The sequence below is a fragment of the Populus euphratica genome, unplaced genomic scaffold, assembly GCF_000495115.2.
Source record: "Populus euphratica unplaced genomic scaffold, PopEup_1.0 scaffold10.1, whole genome shotgun sequence".
In the NCBI taxonomy this organism is placed as follows: domain Eukaryota; kingdom Viridiplantae; phylum Streptophyta; class Magnoliopsida; order Malpighiales; family Salicaceae; genus Populus; species Populus euphratica.
Genome location: NW_011499856.1, coordinates 1,888,620 through 1,906,128, shown reverse-complemented (window position 1 = coordinate 1,906,128; position 17,509 = coordinate 1,888,620). Strand labels below are relative to the sequence as shown.

The 17,509-nt window shown below is 34.6% G+C and overlaps 3 protein-coding genes across 3 annotated transcripts; 2 read left to right on the top strand and 1 right to left on the bottom strand.

Annotated features, from left to right (window-relative positions):
• Positions 1-3,086: 3,086 nt before the first annotated feature.
• On the top strand, positions 3,087-4,714 carry LOC105123388 (uncharacterized). The gene has a single exon (XM_011022962.1). The coding sequence runs from the start codon at positions 3,619-3,621 to the stop codon at positions 4,543-4,545; it is 927 nt and encodes a 308-aa protein (XP_011021264.1). The 5' UTR covers positions 3,087-3,618; the 3' UTR covers positions 4,546-4,714.
• Positions 4,715-9,091: 4,377 nt separating this feature from the next.
• LOC105123387 (uncharacterized) lies at positions 9,092-10,215 on the top strand. Its single transcript, XM_011022961.1, has one exon. The coding sequence runs from the start codon at positions 9,214-9,216 to the stop codon at positions 9,937-9,939; it is 726 nt and encodes a 241-aa protein (XP_011021263.1). The 5' UTR covers positions 9,092-9,213; the 3' UTR covers positions 9,940-10,215.
• Positions 10,216-10,734: 519 nt separating this feature from the next.
• Positions 10,735-17,292, bottom strand: LOC105123386 (uncharacterized). The gene is given in 6 exon segments (XM_011022960.1): positions 10,735-11,200; positions 11,202-11,656; positions 11,852-11,981; positions 14,136-15,983; positions 16,142-16,209; positions 16,312-17,292. Coding segments are annotated over 6 exon segments (3,024 nt in total). The 5' UTR covers positions 16,523-17,292; the 3' UTR covers positions 10,735-10,888.
• Between the last annotated feature and the right edge of the window lie 217 nt (positions 17,293-17,509).

Sequence of the window (17,509 nt, the reverse complement as noted above, 5' to 3'; positions counted from 1 at the left end):
AAATAATAAAATAGCATAATTTATATATGTCACAATTAAAAAATATGACTTTTATAGCTTGACACTATTGAGAATAGTGACTTCCAATAAAAACAATTAAATGGAATAAAGAAATTAGAGATAAGAGAAAAGAAAAAAAAGAAAAAGACAATGATTATACATCAAAATTTTGATTATGACATTATTAATATAATAAAAAAATACAAAAAAATATCATAAATAATAACATGAGTGGATCAAACTTGTTGTCCAAAGATTATAAATGACTAACTTTACTTTTGACGAGAAATGATGGGTCATTCGGATGGATCACCATCAATAACATTTTTTGGTGTTATTGAATTTTTTTCAAATTTTTTTTAATAATATTGATGATAGCATAATTAAAATTTCCGTGTATAGATTTTTTTCTTTCTTTATTTTTCTTTGTTTTCTGATTTGCCCATTTAAAATTTTTTATTATACGTCATCATTCTGAATAATATCAGACTATAAAAATCATGTTTCATAATCATGAAATGTACAGTTGTTTCATCAATTATTTTATAATTATGTTATTTTTCCAGTACTTTTTAAAAAATAAGCTAAAAACAAAAAATAGCCATTAATTACCTGGTCTTGTTTTGTTATAATTTACAAATATTTGGATGTATCCTTTAAGAACTGGGGCCTGAATTGAAGTCCCATCTGCATAAAAAGAACAAATACGCTCCCGATCGATCGATCTCGATAAATAATATCCAGATGTACCAGTTTCTGTGGAAAGGAATCCACTCCACGTGTCCTGAGTGTACCTGTGTCTCCATTTCATCGAACCTTTAATTTTCCCAGCAAGCAATCTCGCCTGGGGGCCAAGACCGGTGGCAGCCATGACGGTTGAGCAGGAAGAATTTCTTGAAATGATGGCAAAATCGAAGGGATGGATCCGATCACCTACGCACGATTATAGGGCTGGAGTGCCGGTAGGGCTTAGTGGTTAGGGCAGGCACGCTATATAAGGCACGATCCCTCAAGTTTGACTTTTACTATAGCTAGACAAAGTCTAGATGGTTAGAACTTACTCATGGATCGGTAGGACTCCCAAGTGGCCACTTGGCCACTTGGCCATCTGAGAGCCCCAGTTCTGAATTTTCTTGCCCTCCGCTAAGACCTAGCATTTCAAGATGGTAATGTAGTCCCTCGACTTTCTGTGGTGGTCTGTTTGGTCCCTAATGCCAACTACAAACAATTAATTGCTGACCATACCACTTGTTTGAAATAAATAAATCAAGAATTTGAGACTCCCGTATTAAAAGAAAATTTCAAGAATGAGAATAGAATAAAAGCTAAAGTATACTGATTATTATCTCATTCAAAAGCTTAAGTTTAGAGGTAGTTGAATTCTTTGTTATATATGGGAGAAAAGTTACAACTAGGAAGGAAAGGAGAAGAAGGGAGAAATAATTTTTCTAATAAAATTCTCTTTAAATACATGGTTTAAATTGAGTTCTTGAGCTTGGACTATACTTTGGTTTGGATATGATTGTTCAAACTATGAATTTTATAGTTTGATTAAAATAGACCTTGAGTTGCACTTGAAAATTTCAATTTCATGCAACTACTAAAGTATGTTTTTCTATTTTACATGTTGTTAGTAAACATGATATAACATAATTTTTTTGATAAAAAACTGTTGATTAATTTTTTAGTTATGTATAAATTTTAAAAAAATCAAATGAAATTCATCTTATTTAGACATGGCGAGTCAACCAGTTATCTAATAAAAAATTATTAACATTTAAAAAAATACTAATATTATTTTAGATTTTTTTAAAATAATTTTTTTAATTAACTTGAATTATTTGTTTGATTTGTAATCCAAATCTTACATCCAATATGGTGTTAGACTTTGATTTGAAACTTGGCGTGATATTTCTAGACACATGTTCAGTTGCTTTCACCATTTTAAAGATTTATGTTTCTTTTTAATAGCTTATTGTATATTTTGATTTCATTCTATCAAACTAAAGTAGCATAATGATGAATAACATATAATTGATGAACATTGTTAAAAACAAAATGATAAATGCACGAGTTATTTGGTATCATATGCCTGTTTAAATCAATTTTTGCTTTTGTTTAAAAAAATTTGAAAACAAAAATATAATTTTAAAAAAAAAAAGCAAAACCCCAACACATTTTTAGTTATTTTTAAAAAAAAGAGTAATAGTCTTGTTTATAAACAGAAATTGTAATAAACAATGCCCATAACGTTAATATTTGTTTTTTCAATCATGGGCATAATTCAAACTAAATTTTGGTTAATGCGACTCCGCAAAGTTGGCCTAGCGAAGAAGAACTGGGACTTAACAATGTGTTTCTGTTCAAGATTCCAGGTTCAACTCTTGCCGAGTGCAAAAATTTCATGAGGCCAGTGAACTTGGCAAAGTTTATGAATTAATTGTGATGTATTTGCAGGAAATTCCTTGCCGAGAGTCTGTTCATCGCAGGAACAGTTGGGCCTCGGCCTGGATAACGGTGCTAATCCACAAAAAAACAAAAAACAAAATACCGCGTGCTTCCTAACCCAAAACACAAGCTGACTTACAAGTGGCATCTCCCTGTTCTGTCGTCTTGAACACCACAAGAAGATAGATTTATTTCATGGAACAGAGATTTGAGAAGCTCAATTGTCTTTTGTAGTTCGTACTCTTGTACCCTTTTAAAAAACGAAAAGTAAGGGTGCATTTGCAACTGAAACAATGAACAATGCAGCAGTAATTAATTAATTATGTCAAGAACATAAGAGGTTACAGTAACATGGAACCTAAGTACTCATGGCTGTCTTCGGTTTGGAGTAGGTGAATCAAAAAGCCTATCTTTAATCCGTGGGTCCAACAATCGCTGTCATCAATTCATCATCATCGCTTTCATCACACCTCCATCCATGTTATCCAATTGACAATTTATCCCCAAGTCTCGTTGTCCGTCAACATCCTCCTTGTGTTGGCTTTACACATCTTGAGCTAGTTCAATGCATTGAATCCATTAATCTAGTTTTTTTATGTTGTTAATGGTGGAGAGAATAAAAAATAATTGAGATGTCAAGCAAAATCTACAGGCTAGCTCTACCTCTTCCTTATCCTTTATTATACATGGTCGATTCTTAGTTTATTAGCCAGGTCAACTCTTAACGGCCTCTGAATAATTGCTCTATTAATTCTCTTGATGAGCACTGATGAACTGTCATTTGAATCGGAGAGATAAGTTTTTGGTCTTCCCTTTTGATTTTTATCAATGCAGATTTAAGATGGTATTAAATGCTAGATGCTTTACGTTTAGTGTCCTGGCAAGTGCTTTGGCTTCTAATTTCGTTGGGTTGTCTTCTTCAAACTACGGTGGAAATATAAAGGATGGTTAACATGGGAAACACGTAGAAGAGTGCCCTTCTTTTGTCATCTTCAATCTTCCTCTTCTCTTCATTGCCATAGCCAACGTGGTTTGTGTAACCACGTTCAACTTTCCAGTTTCTTACATCATAGGCAAGGAAGGGTACCTTCCCCTCCCCCACACACCACCCCCAGCCATATAGGCACAAGCCACACGAAAAGAAAGGAAAATATCTTCAACCTATCATCAATGAGGAGTATAGCGACCTGCTACAGTGAACATGCCATCAAAGTTTCCGATTCATATTGCTCAGGTCCTTCAAACCAGGCCTATGTCTCCCCAAACATTACATCTTCGATCCCAGATACAGTTTCCTGTACATACAAAGTGAGAAACTCCCCTCAAAAGCACCTCTTGATCACCCTCACTTGGTGCAACAAATTCATATTCCAAGGCCTCAACATCAATATTAGCAGTGATAACGTCTCTTCTCCTTCAAGAAAAGGTGCTGATTCCGGCCACCAGCTTCAAGAAATTAAAGGCACCAGCGCATTCCAATCTCGCAATTCAAAGATTGAAGTCTTTTGGGATCTGTCCGCTGCTTATTTTGATGCAGGCCCTGAGCCGATCAGAGGGTTTTATGTTGTTGTTTTGGTGGACTCAGAATTGGGTCTAGTCCTCGGAGATATCAATCATAATGAAGTAGTCAGCACAAAATATTCGAAGACAAGACTGCCACCACCGAGGCCCTCTCTGGTTTCTCGAAGGGAGCATTTCTCAGGCAAGACAATGTATTCAACCAAGGCACAATTCTGTGATACAGGAAAAGCTCATGACATCTTGATAAAGTGCGGTGGAGATCAAGAAGATGGATCAAAGAACCTAGTTTTGTCAGTGTGGATTGATGATAAGAAGATTTTCCAAGTTAAGAGATTAAGGTGGAATTTTCGAGGGAATCAGATAATATTCTTGGATGGTTTACTGGTGGATGTGATGTGGGATTTGCATGAATGGTTCTTCAAGGAAGAATCTGGGTGTGCTGTTTTCATGTTCAGGATTAGAAGTGGGTTGGATAGCAGGCTCTGGCTGGAGGAGGAGGACAAGAATCTGGAGCACAAGGGACAAGAGAGGCCTGAGTTCTCACTGTTGATCTGTGCTTGTAAGAACCCTGGGTGATTCTTTCTTTGGACTGTACAATAGCGTTAACCATCCTCTCATCACCTTGTTCTAATCAAACAACCTGTAATTACTGGGATTTGTAAACTTCTGAGATACACAGCAACTAGGCTAACTTTTCTGTTTGTTTGTGTGATCATTTCTTTTTTTTTTTCTTTTTTTATATGTATATATAAATTTTTTTAGATTAATGTGGATGTTCAAACCAGTTTACACGCACGTATAGTGGTCGGAGCCATTGCCCGCTGTAATATTTTTTTTTTCCCCTTTGATACTGAGATAATTTATGTTTTTTTATCAACCCAAAAAGAAAAAAACTGTTTAATTAACTCAATAGCTTCTTTGCTTCTTATGTCCGGTTCATCGCCTAATTACATTTGAAATATTTTTTGTAGAAATTAAAATAATATATTATTTATTTATAAAAAATATTTATTTATTTTTATTGTAAAAAATTTCATTTTACAATAATTTTAATCAAACACTTATTTTTTAATCTACTTTTTAAAAATTACAACTAAAAATATTTTTATTAGATCTTATTTAGTATTATAATAACTTCTATTTTTTATCTAATCACAAAAAAAAATTGATTAACAAAATATCTTTTATTTTTTACATCCTTTACATAATTATATTTTGAACTTTAATTTTATAAAAACTAAAATAATTTGTTTTTTATCCACGCAGACATACTTTTTATTTATTTTACATGCAAAATTTCATCATACAATAATTTTAACTAAAAACTTATTTTTTAAAAATCTATTATTTTTTTAAATCATATCTAAAAGTGTTTTCTTGAACTAACTTTTCTTAGTCAACAAAAACTAAGACACCAAACACATAATTAAACCTATTATTTTTAAATTATAATTTCAAAAACTACAATGATACTAAACACACATGCTTGCACGTGGAATACGTGGCTCATTGCTATTGGGGATTGAGAAAGTCACATGTCCACTTCATGCACTTAATTAATGTTGGATGGATAATAATTTTATTCTAAAGACTCCTTAAGCGTTTATACCATATTCAAGGGGCGACGGTAAATTAAACAACGGTTCGTTATCGGCCATCACCAACGAATCACTAATAGCTAAAAATCTTAGTACATATAATATAAAATAAAAAAATAAATAATTTAATTATGCTTTTCCACTCATATAAAAAACTTAAGTATATATTAAATGAAAAGAATAGGTAAAAATCCTAATTAAATCACATGAAGAGCCACTTATTATTGTTAAAAACCTCTTATTACATAATAATTCAAGGATGGCTTTCTAGAGATTTTGAAAACCAACAAGCCTGCGCTTACCGGCTGCAGCTTCTACAAGCCAGCAGCAAGCACTCAACGTCTATGCTTCAAAGCTGAGCTCTTTGATTTTTCGGCTCTCTCTCCTCCTCCAAGCAACTAAGTTTGTCTCTGTATCCAAAGTATCCAAAACACATAAAGGGTTAGTTCATTTCTTCTTTACAAAGCTTTACTTTTTGAGTTTCAAATATGGAATGCCTTATCTCTTTCTCTCTCCTTTTGAACCTACCATGTGTTAACTCTCTCTCTCTCTCTCTCTCTCTGTCAGCTCAGAGGTTAATGGAAATGGGTTTTCTTTTTGGAACTTTAGTTTGTGAAAAGTTCGAATCTTTTTTAGAGCTTAAGTAGCAGGAATTGTAATTACCTAGCCCACAAAATTCTCTGTTTGTTATGATGTTTATGGCCATTCCCCTTCGTTCCTGGCTATTGGCAGTTCATACTTTATAATTTAAAGAGCTCATTAGTTAGATGGTTTGTTTTTATGATTGAATTGAACTCTTCAGCAAATTCTTACGTGAATAAAACATGTACAGTTTTAATAATTTCTATGCAGGATTAATATGATTGAATCAGAGACAGGCCATGGACGGGGCTGATACGGCTGAAGGCACAAAAACCTGCCTTTGTCTCGTTCTCCGTCAGCCTAAAGATTGGGTCCTTTTCAAGCTGATTGGATAAGAACCCTTCAACGAGGTCAAATTGCCATTGAAGAAAATATTTGGATAATGCAGTGAAGGATTACGTCACTGCAAGCATATGCAGAGCAACAAAATACTGTAGCATGTTCTTAGATCATTGCCTGGCTGTGGGTCGGATGGATATATATTATGATGCTGTTAATATGTTATTTTAAGTAGAAAAATAATTATATAAGAATTTAAGATATCATTGAGGTGACAGGTTTAAAAATAACTTAAATAATTAATAAAAATATAATTTAATTTAAAAAAATCAAGATATTTTTTTAAAATATTAAATATTAGATTAAATTGAAATGATTCAGATTAACCTGTTAAATCTTATAATTAAATCATGAGACTCTGATAATCTTATAAAAATTAAATAAAAAATATTAAACTCAATTCTTAATTAATTTAATATTAAATGATGAAATTAAAAGTAAAATTTAACTAGAAAATAAGTCGAGTCAACTTGGGTTGACTTATCAAATATATCATGGATTAGATCAAAATTTTTATGGATGTAAAAAAAAATATACATGTGTTGTTGATGTGGTTTTTAGTAGGAAAATAATTAAAATATATGGGGATTAATTTAATGTGATCTAGTTAAAAATAAGTTAGATGACCGATAAAAATATAATTTGAATTAAAAATAAAGATATTTAAAAAAAAATAAAATGACAGCATATTAGATCAACTCAATTTAACTTACTTAATTCGTTAATCAAGTAATGAGACCTTGATAAGATCTATAGGAAGAAAAAAAAATTATTAAACTCAATTCTCAATTAATCTAATATTAAAAGATAAGATTAAAAAAAAATCAATTAAAAAAATAACAAGAAAAACCCAAGTTAATCTAGTTGACCTGTAAAAATTACAATCTGAGTTATGAGATCATGATAACTTCATAAAAAAAATATGAAACTCAATTCTTAATTAACTAAATGTTAAAAGATCAAATTAAAAAAAAATTGATTAAAAAATGACAAAAAAAACTCAAGTCGATATAATTGATATCATAATTTTGAAACTCAGCCTAACCCGACAGGTCAATTAGGGACTCAACTAACCCGAGGTTGGAACCAAGCCTAGTTAAAGAAAAAAACAAGAAAAGAAAAAACTTGGTGTAACCCAACTAATGTGACGGGTTGACCCTGTGATCAAGTAAGACTTGGTTATAAACTCAATTGTAACCTATTAATTTTTATTTTTTAATTAAAATGATATATTTTTATTTTAAAAAAAAAATTGATTTCAACAACTTGGTTACACAATGAAAACTCAAAACCTGGACTTTACATCGGACTAACTATAATTCACATGTAAAATTCACATATCAAATAATAAGATAAAAATAATTATATAAAAAATAAATTATAAAATTTAATATACAATAAATATAATATTAATAGATTAAAAAAAAAGTTTGAAGTTCGAAAAAAAATCATCGTTTAAGATAAAAGCAACAAACCTGTCCGTTGCTACATTTAAATGTGAAGGACTTTTAATATATATTAATAGTGGCTGCTTCTATAAAAGATTCTTGTTCCCATTAGACTTTTCTGATATCCAATAGACATGCAACTTTATTTTATATATTTTTTTAAAGAAAAAAATAAATAAAAAAAACAAGATAGATTTTCGTTGACTAAAATTTCGATACGACTAGACGCATCTTCTTCCACTGTATAAAGATGGGCTGTGGCAGTGTGATAGAATACACAAATATTATATTCCTTGTAAATATTAAATATTACCGGGAAAAAAAGAAAAATAGTTTTGTAGCCTGGTTATAATAACGGTGGATTCAAGCTATATTTAGCAACGTGTTTGAAATTATATTTTTTTTTAAATTAATATTTTTAAATAAAAAATTTTAAATTATGCCACAATCTCAAATAAAATTTTAATAATTAAGATGTTAGTAAAAATTTATTATTTTTTAAAATAATATCTTTAATGTTTTTCCCTTAAACATCAGTTTAAACGTGTTTTTTTTTAAGAAAATTGAAGTTAACTCATTAATCAACTCGAGCTTCAAACTGAGTTAATCTAAATTGATTCGTGTAATCATGGTTTGTAGCGGATCATCGGTTTAAATTACCGGTGGATTTGAAATCCGGTATGTCGGCAGGATCCAAGGCAGCAGGCTGACTGCCATATGTAAAGTCTTGCAATAGCCTCTTACAATTGGTGAAGACATCTTTTTTTAATTAAAACAATTCAGAAAAAATAATGGAAGAAAGAAAACCCTTTTGCTTTTTCTTGCAAATGGATAATAAAAAAAATAAATTCTGTACCCAAAATCAAATGATAACATCATCGTCAACTCAATGAACCTTTCCCATGATCCTGTCTTCGATCCCACAAATGGATGGCTCTTGATCCACCACAAAACACCAGTCAAAAGCATCGTCTAGAATCAAACGGTAGATCTAGAATCCAATGTGATTCAACAACTTTAATCCCTTTTCAGAAGGGACCCACCTCGACAATAACGTTGTAGTGGTAAACTATTACAACGAAAACCTAAAAGGGTTTCCCTTTGTCTCTCTGTTTTTTTGACCGTTGCAAAATCAAATTCTTTAAGCAACTCAAAACCTTGAAACTACCAGCAAGAATTAGAGAACAGAAAAAAACAGAGAACCAAACACATCAACAATGGCAGATACTAGCGGTTCTCTGAATCAAACCTATCAACAAAACCCTAGTATGCAATCTCTCTTTCAAGCCCTTGATCCTATCTCTCTAATTCTCTCTCAAAATTCTGCAGATTCTGATCATCCGGTGCCTTTAAGGCTGACTACAGAGAGTTATATCATGGAAAGAGGGCCAAGATACGGAGCATATGCTGATTTAAGAGAGACAAAGCTAAGAATGAAGATGTTAAGGCAACAAGAATACGAAGAGAACGATATTAGACAGACCCCACCGAAGAAACAAGTGAAGTTCCTAGAAAATTTGAGGCAACAACAATGTGAAGAGAATGATTTTAAACGAACCCCACCAAAGAAACAAGTGAAGTTTCAAGAAAACTTGGGGAATTCAAGAAAAGGGCTCTCTGTTTTGGCTCAATCTGTGCCTGATTTCTCTGCTACTTTAAGGAAAGAAAACCGGAAGCCACGGCAGGAATTGACACCTCCTTCAAAGAATGTGCTGAAAATGAATAATGGGCTTTTATCGAACTCGAGAGGGAGTAAGTCTGCTAATGCAGGAGAAAAAAGGAATGGTGGGTTGTTAATGGCAAGGAAGAGTTATGCAAGTGTTGAAGAGCTGAAAGGATTGTCTTTGGCTGCAGCAAATGCTATTAATGGTGAAAACAGAGGAAACAGAGGAGGTAGAGGTATTGGTACAGGCAAGACTGTTTTGGGGTATAGACAGTTTTGAGTTTGATCAATCTTATTGCAGTTTCTTAATTCTTGTGAGACTTGTTGATCTCTAAACTGGCTTTCGTTCTTTTCTTTTCCTAGTTGGATTTGATTTGATGAAGTTTTTATGAATGCTACTGCTATTTCTGTAAGTTGTATTCTTTGATTGGTTGTTGATTAGGGATCTGTGATTGTAAAGCTCTGGATATAATCATGTTTTACATATGATTATAATAAGTAATACTGGAGATACTTTGTCTTTCTACGATAAAATTGCTTCGTATTATTTGCACAACAACCGGGTTTCATCTTTTGTTTTCTTTCTTCCTTCCTTTTTTGGCTGTAAAGCCATGGGGAAGAAGACCCTCTTTAATGGAACGGCCAACAAGCATCCTAAGAGAGTTCACTGCATAAAATGAAACCTTCGAGTTCAGTTTCCAAACTTTGCCTCGATGTCCTGTTTGTTTTCTAATGATTGCTGCTTATACCTAGCAGTTGATGAATATGGAAGCACACAATTGCATGAAAAACAAACAGGTCTGCTTCCAATACCATTTCAGGTTTGAATCCAAAAGAGAGAATTTCTAACAGATGCATTTGTGAAGGTGTAAGTGGCATGCCTGTGACTTTACCACGAAGTAACTTGGTCTCGGTATGCTTTGTATACGGGAAAATAACGTTCTGTAATTGATCTTGAGAAGAACGCAGGAGAAGTGGTTGTTTTGTGTGAAACCTAATTATAAACAACAGTGCTTTTTTTCATGGGTTTCACAAAAGTGGTCAAATCTTACAGGATAACAACTGCTAAGAAAAATTACGCAGAAGACCATTTGAAGCTGCTTTTCCATTTGAAAAATTCTTGCTCATCTACAACATCTAAGAGCCCTATTAAATTAACACCACCCGTCGTTTTGGACAAAAAAAAAATGCCACTCATGGTACACACAGGTTAAGTAGTGGCGTCAACCTCAAAAGGAATCCACCCTGCACCACTCCCAAAGGTCAACAGCAATTTCATCAACCAAAGTCTGAAGAATGTCCCAGTCAATTTCTGCACCAGTTTCAAATCCTTCAATTTCAAAATCTGTCCATTTTCCCGAGGAATGACTCATCTCCCAATCTATTATCTCATCAGGTATCATCCCAGCAAAGTCTGACCACCTTCTTACCTCCTCACCTATCTCTTGAATCAATATCTCTACATTCATGCATGAAGGTACTCTTTTCCATGCTTTGAATCCAGAGTAACAGTACCGGCTGTATTTTGAATCTAAGCATTCAACAGTACAGGCTGTATTTTGAATCTAAGCATTCAATCTCACAATCAAGAAGAAACCGTCTGAGTTGAATACCATTTTTGCTGTCTTCAAAACCAAGAAGGCAATTAAGATTTTTCCACATGGCACCAGCAAGAGCTTCATGTCCATCAAGCAGAAGGGAACTGATGAGAAATCTCTTCATTCCATCAGAATTACATAGAGTTGCATTACCAAACAAGAGTTCAGTATTCAAGATAACCTCCTTTGCATGAGTGAGCTGATTTCCAGTTAACCCTCCACCAGCAAGATCGATGCTCTGTAATATCCTAGAAACATGGTTGAGAAGATCAGTAGCTATCCTGCTACCAGTTCTCCCTGGTATCAAAGAGGTTGCGCAATCCAGAAGATCAGCATGAGTGACTACTGGTTGTGGTTGATCATAGGAGTAATCCATGGAGTCTAGCAGCATCCTGCATCCTAGAATCACAGGCCAAAGTTGTACATGTAAAGAGTTCAAAATATTTGATATAAGATTAGATTAAATAGTGATGGATGAAAACATAACTTTTTTATCTATTCCAGAAAATTCATACTCAAGATTCCAAGTACTTCCATAAAAGAATGCTCATGAGTTTCCTTATTCTGTATTATCATAAAATTCAACTTTCTTACCTGAACTATCATCGAGACTGCTTGAAAAGCAACTGTCATTCGAGAAAGACGCTTCAAGCACAGATCCAGGACTAAGATGATCGCCATCATGTGATATTCCAACTGAATTCCTCCTGATTTTTCCTTCCTTCTGAGCAGAGTAATAACACAAGCTAGATTTGTAAGGTCCAGAAATTGCCACGGTCCAGTAAACACAAAACATTGCATAAATGTAAGGGATGAACCAGAAAATTAATTTTAAAAATCACAAACCTAGAACATAAAACACCATCAAGGAAAATCTAGCTTCATATAAAGGCAAATGCTAATTTCATGATAATGCCAACCTTAAGCCAAATATGAAGTTCAACATAGAATTTGGTAACATTGGCATACATTGCCACTACTTCAACAATTTCACCAGTTCCACAACATGAATTCCATTTATAATCATAGCATACAGGTTTAGGGTTCTTAGCCTCAATGTGACCTTGAAATGCATTGCCTAGGATTAGTTCCATGAATCCTAGTATTCTGTTCTGTCTATGCATTTCAACTCCAACAAGATCTCTCTACCTTCTTTGACAATGCGAACCTTCTCCGTTGCCTCGAAATACTTAAAAAGGCAGCTTATCATTGCAGCCAATAACTAAAATTCAAATGTCTCAGTGCAGTCATATTATTTTGAACTTCGACCATCAAATAATGCATTGTGTTAATTTGAAGATTTGCTTGCTGAGGCGATCACTTCAGGGAGCCATAGAAAACACCATTTAAGACATCCCTTTGCCTTGCAAACTTTCAATCAAAGCATGTTTTGCCTTCTGACACCAATTGGGTGCTACCCTAGCTTATTAAATTCCCACAAATGCTTTCACTCCATTTCTATTAGCTTTGTCCTACGATGTACCATCTTCACCACATCCAATAGTAACATATGTTAGGAATGAGCATCTACAAACCGTTGGACTTCAATTCATATTCTGTACAGTTTAATTTATACCCATCTCTCAATCACCAGCTCTACCCACTCTTAGTTAAAAATGCCCCCTTTATCTTACGTACTCCACACCAGTCCGCTGCCTGTTTCCCATATTTAATCATTGTTGTGCAAAACCCAGAAAATGAATAAATAAACAAGCACATAAACAAATTTAACATAGTTCGGCTAATTTTCCTACATCCAAAAACTTCCACCATTATTAAAATAACAGTAAAACTTCTAAAAAACCCTTCCAGGAAAATAAAAATCTCAATAAATTAAATCCTCCAATTAATCCTCCTAAGAAAATCCTTCAATAAAACCACTCAAATAGATGCTTTAAATGCCATGCAACAAAATCTTCAATTCTTCATACAAGTGTCTTCTAATAATCTTAGGGCCAAAAGCCAAACTTCTTATATTACTAACCTCTATTTGTAGAGTTTATAGAAACCCTACTGCTTGTTGCACAAGGAATCCATACTAAACAAGAAATCCCTCTAAATAATGAAAACTACACTAAATAGGAAAACCTAAATATTTTATACTAATTAAAATTTGATACTTGATATTCAACAATCAAAAAGTTGCTGGACTTCAGTTACCATGACATTGACTATGAAGAAAATGTAGATTCTAGAGAATTGGACTGCACTTTTTGAAACTATTCTCTATTATAAACCAATATTTGCATTGAAATCAATTGAGAGGGCGGGAGAAAGGAATGGCCAACATTTTCATTGAACCAAATTGATACAGGGACTTATTTTGCTTAATAGAAAATAGAAAAATGAGGACAAAACCAAAAGAGTTTCAACTCCAAAAGCCCTACATCTAACCACTGACAACTACTATCAATAAGACAATAAGATGCGCTGTATGGTATACAAATTTCAAACAGCAACTCTACTATTCGGCAAAGTCAAATTTGGCAAGCTTCCTAACTCTAACTATAAAACAAAGACAGCAAGCAATGGGATGTTATTCATTGAGAAACCCTCGAATGAAAAGGCAATCATTAAACAGTTCCACTAATTTCTCAGTTCTGTTTGTCTTGATTTTGCCAATTGTATAAGAATTTCAGCCAATAGAAGGAAGCCCCAGAATCAGTTTTCTCCACGCAGGCGTACAGGCTCGAACAGTTCAAAATAGTGTAATATCAAATATGTAGAGCTAAGGCAGGCACCAATATCAGAGGGGAAAAGACATTGCCACAGTTTTGCTTAGTTAAGTCAAAAACCAAAAGTAAATAAGACCACAATGTCTGGACCATAAACAGCTTAATAAAAAAGACATCACGATGCCAAAAGATAGAAAACCAACCTCGCAAGTTTTGTCTGCATTAAAAACATGAGCATGTGGAGACATAGGCTGATCTGCAGTTAAAGCAAATATTAGCTCCTGAAGAATCATTGCAGTGGATTTCTTCAGGTGACTGCCTCCACTTATCAATTCATCCTCTTCTTGAGAGGCTAATTCCTTCAGTTTTTGCTCTAAAATAGTGCTAAGCGCATCTCCTTTCAATGGCAATTTATTCTGCAAAGATGTTTTGCCATCATTCTCATCCAACACCAGCCTCCTTTGGTAAGAAGCGTTCTTATCAATTTGGTGACTCCTCTCTTTCAGCCCCGAGGAAACAGAATTTTTGTGCAGCAATGGAGAATTAAATGTAAAAGATACGGCATCATCCTCCCTAGAGCAATTATTTTTATTACATTCTCCAATAAGGGATCCATTTTTTATACATGCAGAGTCCATGGAGCGAGAGCTGGATGCAACCTCTTTTCTACTCACACTGTCAGACTTGGTGTTCCTTTGTCTTGTAGACATTGGATTAGCAAACCCAGTACTTTCAACTTCAGCATTGACACTGACTGTCCTCCTCTTGCGCACTGGCCTCCTAAGCTGTGACATGGAATCATCTCGTCTGCTGCAAACTTTTCTGTCTTTGTCAATAATAGAATTATCAGCTAAGGTAGATGCCCTTGGCCGGCCACGACTGATTATTCTTCTGTTCAAAGCAACAAAATCTGTAGCCCCACTAATAGCATTTGCAGATGATGAAGCTCCCTTGCTTCGCAGATTATTTATTTTGGCCGTTGTTGGAGTTCTATTTCTGCTTACAAATATCTCATTTTGAGTCTGGATCCTCTGCTTAAATGTAATAAAAGATGACTCTTGCTGCTGAGGTCTGCACTGCTGGCTTCTCGATTGCAGCTGTGATTGACCTTCTTGAGACAGCGGTTTGATAACTGTGATGGTTTGACTTGGTACACGAGTGTTATCCTGTTTTTTCACAGCGATGGACTGTTGGTCCCAATGTCTCTGATAAATTACATTTCTTTCTTGATCAGAAGTGGAAGCGGGTAGCCTAGGCTTGGTCATTTCTGAGTCATGGGAGTACAAATAATTTGAACCAGTGGATGGGCAAACAAACTGCTGCTCCTTCAAATTGGGTCTAGAATCCACTTCGTCAAACAAATTACCACAATTTTTGTAAGAAGATTGCCCTATAAAAGATTTACCTGCACCCTCGTGACAATCTTCAATATCTTGTTGTTTCACAATGTTCGGTAACATAATTCCAATCTCCTCTGCCAACACTTCATCCCTGGGACAATAATTCATAGAACTTGAATAAGTAAGAGCACTTTTTGCCCTATTGGTAGCTTGCAACCCAGGTTCCAAAATTCTAGTAGCAGCATCAATCAACCTAGACGTCCTAGATGCATTCTTGGAAGAGGAAATCCTCGGACTTTTAACTGGTGGTGCAAGCTTTGGATGATGATGCTTTCTAGACCTTGACAAAACACCCTTCATTTGCAAGGCCTCAGCTCCAAACCTAGTAACTGCTCGTCTCTCAAACTGTCCTGTCTTTTGAAGCTTTTGAGGCCTAGATTCAACCTTTTCGCTCCCTTTTACCGTATTCAAACCATCCCTATCAGATCCACTGTGGCATTTGTTAACAAATTTCTCTTCTGTAACATCACAATCAACAGAATTTGAAACTTTCTTGTGCTTATCTCGATGAGCAGCTGGCAAAGAATCAAGGCCCATCAGCCTAGCAACCAAACCAGGAGCTCTCATTTCATGCTTTTGCACGACCATATCACCATTACAATTTTCATTTTTCTTTACATTTGGAAAACCCCCTTTATTCTCATCAGCAATCTACATTTAAAGCACAGACAAGAACCCTCAATAAACTACAAAATAAACAACTTAAGCTCAGTCACAAAGTTAAATCTTTCTTTAGTTAGATAAAAGTAAATGTCCCTCAAAAACATCTATGAAAATCAAGATCCAACTTTGGAAACCAAAATGCGTACCAGGTGGAGCTTTGTTTGGGGCCTCTTCTCATCCCCTCCAAACTTCTTTGATGGCTGTTTTGCGCGAGCTGAGCAGCAGCAGCAACACAGGCATTAAACAACCAGAGCAATCACATTTTAAGCATTCTTGGTCAAATGGGTATTTTTGGTTTTGAGATAAATGGACTGACCTGCTGGAAGCAATTTCCTGGAGAAGAGCTTTTTCTTAGCAAACCTCCTATTCCAATCAAATAACTGAAAGAAAATACCAACACAGCCACCAGGCCTATGAGCCTTTTTCTCTGTTATCGCTAAACATGTCCCTGCTGTTTCATTCATCTCTCCAAGAAACCAAAAATCGCTCTCTATCAAAACCAAACACACCCAAATCTCAAATACCATCTATCTGGCAAACCCATGTGAAAAAACCCGTTCTTTCCAACAAAACAATGCAATGTAGCTAACCAAGTTAACCCCAAAACAGCAATAGAACACCAAGTGAGCGAAAAACCAAAACGCCCTACAATGATGTAACGGCGAGGAGTGAAAAGGACAGGAGAAAGCAAGAGAAGACAACCAAGAAAACCCTGTAGACTGTTGAAACTAGAAAGAGAAGAGAAAAAAAGAGTTTGGCCTACCTGTACTATTCCGTTACTCAATAGTAGTAATATTATTATATTATCTACATGTCTTAAAGTAAACAACAGGTGATTGATTCTCTTGAACAAAGAAAGGGGAAGATCAGTGAATGAAGTTGGTGATGATCGAGAATAAAAAATGAAAAGACGTGAAAGAAAGAGAGAATCATGTGAGAGATTGGATTATGCGCAGAGACCAATAAAATGAAGCTCGAGGGAGTGAGAGAGGGACTGACAATGTTTCGTATCAGAGAAAGAGTGAAAAAAATTATAAGAAAAGGTTGTCCTGTTCTGTTGCTTCTGAGCTACGAAAAAGTGCTGGTCCTTCGTCTCTGGGGAGAGGGGGGGAGAAGGAGATGACGCACGCGCAATGCAGTGATCAAACGTGAGAGAGCGGTATAGGCTATAGATACTGCTGTGTCCGTGTCAAAGGGACCAATGCTCTCTTCCATGTCACACGGTTTCTTGTAGATTTTTGGCAAGGCAGCTAGCTGGTTACCATTATTTGTTTTTGGTAAATTATAGAAGGGAAGAATGATGTTGTCATTAAGATATTTTCTCACTGTTGAATCGGCTTTGATGTACAGAGATTACCATGCCGCATTGAGATTAATCACATGAACTGTTATGCTATATTATGATTATTCAAATTATTTAAATAAAAATTATTATTAATGACGTACTGACAAAAACCTATAAAAAGAAAAAAGGGAAAATCATCGTACTGACAAAAACCTATAGTCACTCCTAG

What these genes read in the sequence shown, in the direction of transcription:
- LOC105123388 (XM_011022962.1), top strand. Translation starts at nt 3,619, where the DNA reads ATGAGGAGTATAGCGACCTGCTACAGTGAACATGCCATCAAAGTTTCC.
- LOC105123387 (XM_011022961.1), top strand. Translation starts at nt 9,214, where the DNA reads ATGGCAGATACTAGCGGTTCTCTGAATCAAACCTATCAACAAAACCCT.